The sequence below is a fragment of the Dermacentor andersoni genome, chromosome 7, assembly GCF_023375885.2.
Source record: "Dermacentor andersoni chromosome 7, qqDerAnde1_hic_scaffold, whole genome shotgun sequence".
In the NCBI taxonomy this organism is placed as follows: Eukaryota; Metazoa; Arthropoda; class Arachnida; order Ixodida; family Ixodidae; genus Dermacentor; species Dermacentor andersoni.
In genome coordinates this window covers 138,180,342-138,192,466 of record NC_092820.1, presented here as the reverse complement: position 1 = coordinate 138,192,466, position 12,125 = coordinate 138,180,342, and the positions used below count along the sequence as shown (strand labels likewise).

The window sequence follows — 12,125 nt, the reverse complement described above, 5'->3', positions numbered from 1 at the left end:
GCGATAGCTCCCCATTTGATATAACGTGTACACACTGATTATGCATGATTTCACCGAACAAAAGAAAAATAGCTATTTCTGATTCGACGCTTTTCGCGATTAGCCCTCGGCTATTGGTCAAAAGTTTTCGGGCTTTACCCACTTCATCTGCATGTCACGCTACGTCCCAAATCCACGAAAAATCACCTCGTCATAGTGACGGGTACACGAACAAAACTGAATTTTGTTTTGAATAGCCTCAAGCTGCCCCGTTCTGAGAGGAATAAGAGATGGCTGCGACCGATCGTTCAAGCAGTGGCTACTCGCACCTGCCATAAAGCGCGCGTTTATTTGCGCATTATGAAAATTCTTGCGTGGCCATGTAACGTTTTCGAGCACTTTCGGCACGTTTACGACCTCGTTCGTCCTACTCTTTTTTTTTTTGCTGAGGATCCGTTTTACCGTCATTTTCAAGCTTCCATTGCCTGCCGCCGCGATTTTCGACCAGCCACCGAGAGCTAAGTGAGGGAAAGCGGACCAATCGCAGACGCCGGCACCACCCTCTTCATCTGGTTATTGATATTCCGTGCACTGGCTCGGCCCCATCGAGTCTATCTCCACTTGAGCTTGCTCCTCGCCTATTCTCAGCCACCTAGATAATACAAGCCGTCCAGTGTAGGAATTGTTATTAGTTTTTCAAGCAAACAAAAGTGACCTCCTATGAACAAGGAGAGCATTTCATTGATATATTCAGACAGCCCTGCGGGTCACCGCCCGATGCTTACGTTGGCGGTTACGCAAATTTGACGTTAGGAGATTGGAATAAAAACATATTGCAATAGTTTTACGTTATAGGGCCCCAGCACCAGATTTCCTTAGCTAATATTGTGAAAAACTCTATTGAGGTACCCTTCCCAATGGCTGAATCCTGCAACTTGGCTGGTGCCACAACGAACTACTCAGATAGGGTAGGGTTGCATCGTCTTGGCGGCGTGTGAGTGGCTGAGCAGATGCTGCAAGCGTGGTCACGGTTTTCTGTTCCTGCAGCCCCCGAAGGCATGCTAACTTGGCCACGGTACGTCGGCCGCCGTAGTAAAAGTGTCCTGTTGCCGGCTCGAAACAATCCCTCTTAGCACTACCGTCGTCACAGCGGAGGCAGCGTAGCTGATCGACAGATGTTGCAGCGACGCGACCGTAGGTAGCACAGATGATAAAGTGAAACGGACGGGGACATTTCGCGTGCCCAGAGCAGCGCTTTTAAAAACTGCGAGCTCTTCAGGTTGATCGCTGCCGAGAAGCGTCTGACCGTCATGGCCGCTGCGGGCGGCACAATAGACGTTTTCATGGAGGGTGTCCTCGCCGTATTCTCGTCTATATATGCTGACTATCAGGCCACCACAGGTCCCTCGTGCAAGCCCCCCTTTCAGGCGCCTGGAGCGTTAGTCACATCGCATAACAACACTTACAGCTTTCAAAATAGTACTGGCAGTTCCACCCGAAGGGCAAAGCACTAGCAATGATAACAGCCTCTGCGCTCGGCAAAAATGCCTCAAACAGGGCTGTGACCACATTTCTTACCCCACATGGAGGCGACATGTTGGCGCAACGTTCCACGCAAGACAAAGCCCGCTGGGCAGAAGGGACATATGCCCTCGTGGCCAGGCGTCTCAGAACGTTCGCGTCGTGAGCGCCGCCTGGGGCGTTGCAGGCATCGCACCTGGACGCTGCGCAATATGACACCGACGCGAAACCGTCGGCATTAGCCAGCACGCAGTGAAATATTGTATAACGGAAACTTCATATTTACTGCTCAGGCCAGGTCAAACACGCAGCAGCTCAGCAGGCACGCTGGCGTGAGCATATTTTTCTTTTTCGCACCCCTGCGGCCGAAGCAAGGACGCTGCGCTTACAGTGCCCCCAAGCGGATTGAGCGAAAAGTTGCGACGCATCCATTTCGCTTGGTCTTTTTTTGCATTCAAAATGGGCTAATCGTATTCGTAGGCGCATCTTTTCTGTCCTTCGTTGTATCTTGCAGGGTAAATTAGTGTTATGTAGCCAACACACAATGAATCCATTAACAGGTCGCACAAACGGAACTTTAATCTCTCAGTATGCGTACACAATATAGAAAACGAGGGGAATGACAGTGGACGGAAAGGCAACGCTCCTTCGTGAGAGCCAAAACGACATCTTAAACCTAACGCGTGTAAGGCTATACAAATTGATCGACGGTGGTGGTCCACCTCTCGTTGATTTTTCTTGGGTAGACTGTAAACGGAAATAACTCCCAGGTGGGAGTATAACGCTTGTCCTCTAGCGAACCTGCGGTTCGGAGTTTATTATGCTCCGTATGATCGGAGTAGAATTTTTACTCCGTGCGAGCGGAATTTTTACGTGGAATTATGGGAGCTTTTTTTATGTCTTTTCTTTATTTCTTGCTTTTCAATAGACGTAGTTTTTTCGAGGTACAACGGGAGTATAAAAAGAGGCATCGCGTGAGTTTGCGCGAACATCTTTACATGCAGAGGCTGCTGGTCAAATTTCGAAATATGCACACGAGACCGCGTCAAATTCGACGAAACAAGTCAATGAAAGCACATATATCATGACATACATAAACGTTTCAGAAACACCCAATGCAGACATTTGAGAGACATCCCACGTAGACGCGATACTCAAGAAGCAACGCTGCCGGTATATAAGCCCCGACACTGTGTGCCTCGAAACCGCCTAGGGAGCAGCTGTACTGTTTTCAGAATTACGATTCACATGCTCGTTCATACGAGATCTGCCTCTCTGAAATTAATAGAATACCTTAATCAACACAAAACTCTTAATTCAGAATAGTGAGAGAAAAAAGTTGATGGCGTAATTTTTCAAAATTAGCATGCCATTCTGTGAGTACTGAAGCGACTTCGCACACTGCCGGCGTTTGCGGCCAAAAAGTAGTGCGTTAATTGCAGTAAGCAAGAAAAATGTAAGTGCGTGTGCTTCATAGCAAAATTAAATTTTTGCGATATAGTGGTAGCGTAGAAAGAAAATATTACGTGTGAGCATGACCCGCAGAAGCCGACGTAACACCGAACAATACGCAGTCATGCACTTTATACACCGCACTACATGCTCTGCGTCCAAGCACTCTCTCTCTCAGTTATGAAAAGGAGCTACATCGCTGATCTGTTGAATGAATCCTCAAACTCGGAGCCAGCAGGCATGCGCCTAAATCAGTGTCTCGGATAGAGCATAATGTTAATGCAATATCGGAAGCAACGACGGGACCAAAACCTATGTGCGCGACAACAATTCGATTCACATCGCTCGATAAGAAGCTTTATTTACAGTACGCATACCTATGTCCTACGATTTTTCTTCGGGCGAGGATATCCGTTCACAGATAGGTAAAAACGTTTGCTTGTACTCCGGTCTTTCTCACTGGCAACACAGCACCGCAACGAACATGGGGTACGCCATTCATGTGCGACGAGCACAGACGTCGTCGCTCGAACAGTGGCCGCGGTCCCTTCAAACACTACACCGGACGTTGTCAGCATGTACCCAGAAGACATAAAAGTCGCATTTTACGTACTGAAGAACACAAGCCACCGTCACGCCGGACGAAAACAGCCAGGACCTGAGCCGACATCACGAGCCAGTGAACAGCTTCGAGGTATACCTAAGCCTTTTTCCGCACTTGAAAACGTTGCTCTTGCATTCATTGTTGTCAGCAAAGTGATCAGAGCCAACGTACATGAAGCTTAGATACAGTGAGCTTCAAGCATGCCTATAACACTTTCTGGAAGGAAATACGGGAAACAAATTGACGAAACGCTGTCATGGAACAATACTTCACAGATGTAAACAAACCGTCAGCCATGAGAACTGCCGGCTCCTCCAAACGCACCCGGTCGGTGGCGAGGCGCACAGCCTCTTGGAAAGCGCCACGTGACCAACCTGTTCCGGCGGAGGGGAGTTTTTCAAAACTCCCTGTCGAAGTATTCACAGGAGAACAAGATTTTCAAGCGAAGTAAAATCGCGTCATGTCGCCTTAATACTCCCGCAGCTAGCCAGTGGAGTGAAACGAGAGAATGGCGCTGTTTTGCTCCCATGCATCGCAGTACATATTCGAGGAGGGGAGGCTTTAGGGCCCATCACCTGTTAAAAACTACTAGGTGGGTTTATATTCGTTTACAGTGCAACTGTGCGAAGGAACTCGACTCGGAAGTGCCAGGTATCGCCACTCCTAGGCTTGGTGGTGGATGTGGCACATGTTTTAAACCGCAAGAGTCCAGTATTAGGCCAATTTAGGAGCCGGTAACTGGCGAACAAACTACATTTGCTATGTGTATTTGAAAGTAAAAGTACAGACAGAGGCAAATGCTAGACGCACTGTGCAAAGTTTTTGCCTCCATATTTGTGCTCATTCACACTACTCTGTATTAAGTCTCGAATAGACGAAGTAGGGAGTGGGGATGGCAGGTGACAAGACTAAAACAGCCCCCAGTCTACAAGATTTCTTTTTTTTTTCTCATCATTTCCACCGTGTCGCAATTTCCATCCACAAAGGTGCATTATTTGCCTGGCTTACACAAATACTAATAAATACAGACGTACTGTGAAAGGCTAGCGCTTACAGCAAGATTAGAAGTACGACAAAAACGAAAGCCCGTTTTTGTTGACCGCAACATAAAATACAAAACACACATAATTGATACAAGAATAAAGGATATGCAACAGAGCTAGTTGTCAGGAATTTTTCCCAAGGCAATCTGGTTTATTCGTTGGTATGCAGTAGAAAAAAAAAGCCAACGTCGGGGCATTTGGCTTTCCCGACTTAGTCAAGAGCATTCGCGACTTTTACTCAAAAGTAGGGACGGTATCAATAAATTCAAGATGGTTGGCAACCATAGACACAGCACGTGTACAGCATCATCAACATGGCTCTTATACTATATCTGAGGAAATATATATATATATATATATATATATATATATATATATATATATATATGTATGTATATATATAAGACATGAATCTAAATATTTGAAAAAGATTACTTAGCATGCTACTAATTATCAAATTTTCAAAAGTATTTGAACAGAGAAGAAAATAAAGACATATTCTGTACTTTCAAGATGCTTTTAATGAACACGACATACACACGATTGTGAACTAAGACAAAAGGGTTCTGTAACGCTCATGCACTTTATTTTCTAGAAAGGTAAGGGTGAAATTGCCCAAAGTGTTTCTTTTATCACTCCAAAAGTGCTCTTTGTTAAAATTTGCTTCAAATAGCCTGCTCCTCTTCTATTTGAATATATCCCCACCGGAGCTCCAAAACAATCCTACGTATGTAAGTACCTTAACATATGTGTGGTAAGTCGAACCAGTTGGAGTAATTCATTCGCGATACCAGAAAAAAAAACCGCAGGTGATCACTCAACTAAAACTGGGCAAGCGAAATGGCGGCGTGCCTGCTGTTTGTATTCCAACATTGGTACAACCGAAATTGCTGTATTCATGAGCCATATACTTGTTTAGTTGATGTAGATGGCGAACATTTTGACGGTTCACCACATGTCACGCCATATAGTGGATTCGCATTTCTCTATCTCGTGAAGTATAATAAAAGAGGGTACAAAATTACGTCAAAAGTATTAGGGTTGCAGTACTAAATAGTGCTTTGCAGAAATATTTGTCAAATGCCACGAGGTTGCAAATGTATACCAAGTAGTGCATACTCAGGAGCGTATTCAGAATAAGTACAACCCTGCCATGAACACCATGAACTGCAATGTCTTCAGAGAAGTGCTGCTTGTGTCAGAATAAATGACTTCACAGCGGGAAGAATGCTCATGTCTGTTCGTTTTAAATAGTTGTTTCACTGGTTCCAACTATACTTAAAGGTCAAACTGCAAGTAACCTTTTTGAGGTGCCTTATTCTTTACGAAATCAAATTGACTTGATTCCTCAGTACTATAGTTTTTATATTATGTACTCTTCTCCCATCCTTTCTTTATGAATTTATGCACCTGTAACCTGCAGCGATCCGATTCCTGATAATCTTGACCTGCTTAAACTAAGATACATTTTGATATCACTAACAGATAGTACTGGAGTATACCAGGAAATATTAGAATATGCCAGCCAGGACTTCACGTGCGGCGTCGTTAAAGTGTTGGCCTTCAAAAAAGGAGGTAAGCAATGCACCACTCTTGAAGAAACGACATATGTGGCACTATAGTACGGTATGAAATTAGGCGCTTCTCGCTCAACTATTTGAATCCTTTATCTTAGTATCGTTAACAAAAGGACAGACTTTGTTTATAAGCGCCAATGATCATTACAATCACCATACGTCGGTTAAAACTGTATTAGGCCTTGTACATGTACCTCCATTCAAAAAAGGCGCAATTTCTCCCCAAAGGAGAAGCATTGATTGCGATAGTAAATTAGTGGGCAGCTATACGACGTAAGGGTAGTATTTTCATCGGTCGTATAATCTTGTGAACAGAGGCACACCAAAGTAAATCAACAAGCACGGTGTCACGCGCGTACATGCAAACATGAGCATTTCCCACTCTATGACCGTGGAAGCTTGCTGTTAGAAAGCTGGAGTGAGCAAGCGCGGCAGCAGCAGTGAGCGAATTGACCTTCGTGCAGCGTCTCGCATCAAAAAGAACTAAGCCGCGAAAACACAGCGCCCGGCGGACTGCGTCGCCGTCGCATATGGCTGTCGAGATTCAGCGGCGCGGAGTAGAGCACCCCCTCCTCCTTACCCTCCCCTTGAAGTCTTGCGGGTGACGAAAGATGTCGCGCTTCCTACTGCTTTTCTTCCTTTTGTGCGTGAAATTGAGTAGCTATCGCCGGCTCACGATCGCACGCTTTCACTCGCACATGCAGCACACGGCGGGAGAGGATGATTTTATCGTCGTTGAACTTTACACGGAAAATTACCGCGACGCCGACGGCCGTGATGCGCTCGGAGTGTCCGTATAAATGCGATCGCAATAAAAGATTATTTTAATGGCAACATATACAACACTTCAATATAATTAGCAACATGTGAGTTATGTTTCTTGTCACGTACTAAAGGAAAACCGGAGGCAAAAAAATTTCGATGCCTGCTCACATGGTCCCAGTATGCAAACGATTAAGATATTCTAAAATGATTACATGGCCTAGCTTTCTAATAAATCGAACTCTTCGCTTTGAAATAAAAAATGTAGCTCTAGAATAACGTCAAACTGGGACGATAATAATTAGGTTGTTTATTACGATGCGAAGAATATCATTTTAACTGCACCGCATTTGACGACAAGAGCCAAGTCGAACTATTTCGTTGCAATGGAGAAATGCACCGCTTTTGTACAATTAGTTGTTTTTGTGTAGATGTTATAGAATTTATTATCCATTGCAATCCCAATGCGAAGTGTGGGAAAGGTCAATTTCAGACACAGAAGTTTTATTTCCACAATAGAAAATTTGAATTAAAACATTTCTTTAAAATTCTGCAAAACATGATTACGTTTATACCTAAAACTAGCAGAAATTTTTAAAAACAGGAAATGTTTCGTCCTACTTTATGCAATATTGCTAAATAAATGAGAATCCTGTCTTGAATTGTATTCCCCCAAAAGGCTCAATTGGTATAAGCCCTATATATTAGTTCGTCATGAAGGAATGCAGTTCCTTACAGCCAGCCTTCTGACGTCGCATCATACCCGACAAGCCGTCTTGTTGGTTCCCCCCGCCCATGTCATGTACCGCCTTTTAACTTATCGCCGTCTGTAAGCCCGCGGCCAAAACACGGCGTTCACCTTCTCCACGTCGTCGCTCACTATCGCCGATGCGACCTCGTCCCTTCGGTCGACAAGAGGAAAACTAGTCGTTGCCGTCCTTGGGGCACGGACTGCGATGCTATAGAAACCTAAAAGCCCTGAACAAAGCCCATCGACGTGTTTGTGGACGGTGTTTACGCATCTGCGCATCTGGACAGTGGAGCCGCCGAATGCGTTTTCACCGCGAAACTTAGCCGTTTGCATCGAAATGTGACAACACCACTTTCTGGTCTAACCCTCCGCGCAGCCAGCGCCCAGCGTGTTGGCCCCATACCGGCGTGCGCGACTCGTGTTGTCATTGCGGGCGTTCTATACGCCATCAAATTCGCCATAATTTCCTCATGCTATCATGACCCCATCTCAGGCTGGGATTTTATTTCCCGCCAGAATTCAGTGATTTACTGCGCACGCGCCAAAACAAATCTTTCGTCGTTGTCATACTTGACTCTGGCAGACAGTTCTTCGGCTTCGAACAAGCTATTCGTCAAAGACAGTGCCACAGTACCCCCGAACTCGTCAACGGTTGCAGCATCATCTCTGACGCCGCTGAACTACTTTGTCCATCTGACCTCTTTTGCACCCGAAAAGATCTCCTGCTACCTTTTGCGACCGTAGAAATCACTGAGGGGTCAAGCGCTTTGTTAGCAACCCGCCCCCATACAAGGTGTTGCTGCTGCGAAAGGAAATGTCTTGGCAGTGTCGAAGCCATCGAAGCCCCGCAATTTATTAACGGGCCCGATGACACGCACTGCGCCACTTACAGTACTTCTCATTGCTATTTCTACGTCTGCTCGATCAGCCTGTGATGTATTTGGTTCCTCCATTGCTGATAACCTTACGCCTTCCCAACGTTCCCAGCTTCAGTGCCTGTTTGAAGAATTTCGTTCTTTCGACGTTGGGCAGCTTTCCCTGGCCCGGACGTCCACTGTTACGCAACGCGTCGACACTGGCTCGCAACCGCCACTGCGGCAGCGCCCGTATCTCGCGCCTCCTGCAGAACGTCTTGTAATTAACGAGCAAGTCGTTTAAATGCTTCGACGCGAAGTGACTCGACCCCCGAACAGTCCTTGGGCATCAGCTGCCGTCCTTCCTGCGAAAAAAAGAAGGTTCTGTGTGGACTTTCGGCGCCTCAACAGGATTACTTGCAAAACAATTTACCCGCTACCCCGAATTGACGACGCCATTGACAGCCTAGAAGGAGCATAATTCTTTTTATCTCTTGATCTGCGCTGACGGTATTGGCATATACCCATGGCAGACAACGATCAATCACAGACAGCTTTTGTCACGCCGGACGGCTTGTACGAATTTAACGTGATGCCGTTTGGACTTCGCAATGCGCCCGCAACTTTGAACGCACGATGGATACCATTCTGCGCAACTTGAAATGGCATAGATGATTGTGCTACATCGAAGACGTCGTCGTTTTCGCTCCGGATTTCATCACGCACCTTCAACGCTGCCGGCGTGTTTTCACGTGCTTGAGAACCGCCGCCCGACAACTAAATTTTACGATGTGCCGATTTCAAGTGCGGCAGCTAACCATACTAGGTTACGCCGTCTCCAAGAATCGAATTCTCCTCGATCCGGCCAAACTTCGGCCTGTTCCCGAATTCTCTAAACCTACACCCGTCAAAGAGCAGCGCAATTTCGTAAGTCTGTGTTCCTACTTTAGACGCTTCATTCAAAACTTCGGCACCATCATATCGCCCTTGACAAAGCTCCCTAGAAGCAGCGAGCGCCGTCCTGCGCCGTTTGCTGACGTATTTTTCAATTTCGCGGCACTGTGCCCAGACGGCCCCTATACACAGATGGCAGTGGTATTGGCCTCGGCGCAGTCCTTGTGCCGCACAAGCACGGGTTTTCCGAATACGTTGTGGCTTATGCAAGTCACACGCTTACAAAACCGAGAGTAACTACACCGTGACGGAAAAAGAATGTTTGGCAATCCCCTGGGCTCTTACTAAGTTCCGGCCATATATGTATAGTCGCCCATTTGAGGTGGTCACTGACCATCGCGCACTTCGTTGGTTGCCGCCACTGAAGGACTCCTCAGGCCACCTTGCCCATTATGCACTTCGCCTGCAGGCGCAGCCAGCAGGCTTCGAGTGCTTTCACATGAGATCACGCTTTCTTTATAATGCACACCAAGCAGCCAGACCAACCGGAGCAATCGTCAATACGGCCTGCCCTCTTTGTTGCATCTCTGTATGCCAACTGGACTCCGCCGAAGAGAGGCCACTCTGCTTTATCGCTTATGGCTACGGGTGCCCTTCGCGGGTGCCCTTCATTTCTTCACGTAATCTCACTCATTTCGCTTTGGAATGGCCGACAGCGCTCTCTTCAAAGCCCGTCTTTGCGAGGAGACACTAGAACGCATTCTGTGCGACTGTCCTGAATATAATGTTCAGAGAAAGTCCCTTGCGTCCGTTCTAGCGCACCTGGATAATAGACCATTGTCAGTTGCAACTATTTTCACGTATCGCCGACAGAAGACATCGCAGCCGAAGGCGACGAATGGACTACTTCGGTTTTTGAACGAGGCGCGCTTGGACAAGCGGCTGTGACACTCATGTAACGTAACGCGCAAGAGTGACGGACTGTAATTGACGATGTGTGTGCTGTGTTATGTGCTCTCTCTCTCTCTCCTCCCCATCTTTCATCCCCCCCTCCCGCTCCCATGTGTAGGGTAGCAAACCGGGTGTAGGGTAGCAAACCGGATAAGCTAAACTGGTTAACCTCCCTGCCTTTCCTTATACACTTTTTCCGTTCTTCCTTCGCCTGCAGGACTACGATATTCGCGTACTCTACCACAGCGGCCTAAAGGACTCTGACGTCGACGCCCTCTCGCGCTCTCCCTTGTCCAATGTCCGCTGCTTCGTATCCCAGCTTGCCGTTTCTTCCATTGAGCCCCGCGCCATCGCTTCTCAACAGGTCATGTACCAATGGATCGCCTTGCCCGTAGACTTGCACTCTGATCCATCAGCACAACCATCAACTTGCGCGTTGCGTCGTCAAGCCCACTATTTCACCATTCACCACGACCTACTCCACCCACGCAATTACACCGCCGATGGTCGCCAGTGGTTACCAGTTGTACCCCGCAGTCCGCGTTCTAAAATATGTGCGTTATTCCAATCTGATCCACAGTGTTCACACTCAGAAGTATTCAAAACATACCAGGGCATTCGACAGCAGTACTGCTGGCGTAGTATCAACAGCTATGTTCAGAAGGTAGTTCTCTCGTGCCCCGATTGACAGCGCCGAACGGGCAGGCAGGTGGGCGTGAGGGCGGGCGGGCGGGCAAGGCAAGGCAAGCCAAGGCAAGGCAAAGCAAGGCAAGGCTTAAAACGGCTGAAGTAGGCGGAAAATGCTATTTGCATAAAAACAGAAGAGTGGGACAGTGAAAGAAGTATTCCAATTTCCCTCGTATGGGTCCGTCCGAGGGTGTCGTCTACGTGAAGCCGAGACCAAATAGTGTGTTGCCTTTGTTCGGAAGGCTGAACGCTCTAGAAATAGTGTCAGCGAAATCCTCCGAAATCCTTTTTTTCACCGGACACAGCTAAGTCAAGCACGGCAAAACGTGGGAGGCTCCACACATCCTGTGCTCGGGTCTGTGGTGTCGCGACGCACCGAACGCCTCCTGACCGCAGACTTCCCTTGCAGAAAGTTATGTGAGCTCGCCTTAGGCAGACACGCGCTCGTGCCACTGCTCCCGCGTTCGTCGTCATCTTCTTCCACAGCTGGCATCTTCTTCCGCTTATCATGCCATGGCAAAGTTAATTGAAATAGAGTTATTTATATTCACTCAAACCCACGACCTTCGGTGGGAGTCGCGCCCTCGAGCTTATGTGGAAGTCGAACCCAGAATCTTTGGTCGTAAGTCTAAGGTAATTGAGACACAGTTAATAATTAAAGATTTATTTACGCACTTTGACCTCGGACATCTGGTGGGTGTCGCATCCTTGACCCCTGGGGTTAAGTAGGGCGAAGATAATTAAGGCACCAATAATTAATTAGCGTCAATTAAGGCCCTCGAGCCCACAACCTTTGGTGCAAGAATATCACCTTTTTTATTTGCAGTTGATATAAGTAGTGGTCTCATGCCCGTCCTCATACCATCACAAAAAAAGAAAGAATGGCCGTCACTTCAGCACACACCATAGATGGTGAAGGCGAAAGCCAGAGATTGAAATTCTAATTGAAACACATTGCAACTTATTACCAAATTTACACTGCGTTCGAATGAGTAAGTGAGTAGCTTTTGAGCAGCTACTGAGATAATCCCTGAGTAGCTTTCCTTGCTC

General features: G+C 47.0%; 1 protein-coding gene across 1 annotated transcript in view; it reads left to right on the top strand.

Annotated features, from left to right (window-relative positions):
- The window catches only part of LOC129385351 (uncharacterized), a 32,120-nt gene that overhangs the window by 16,844 nt on the left and 3,151 nt on the right, over positions 1–12,125 (top strand). The window contains exon 4 of the mRNA XM_055071985.2: positions 6,085–6,174. Coding sequence (XP_054927960.1) covers positions 6,085–6,174 — 90 coding nt within the window. The remainder of the gene's footprint in view (positions 1–6,084; positions 6,175–12,125) is intronic.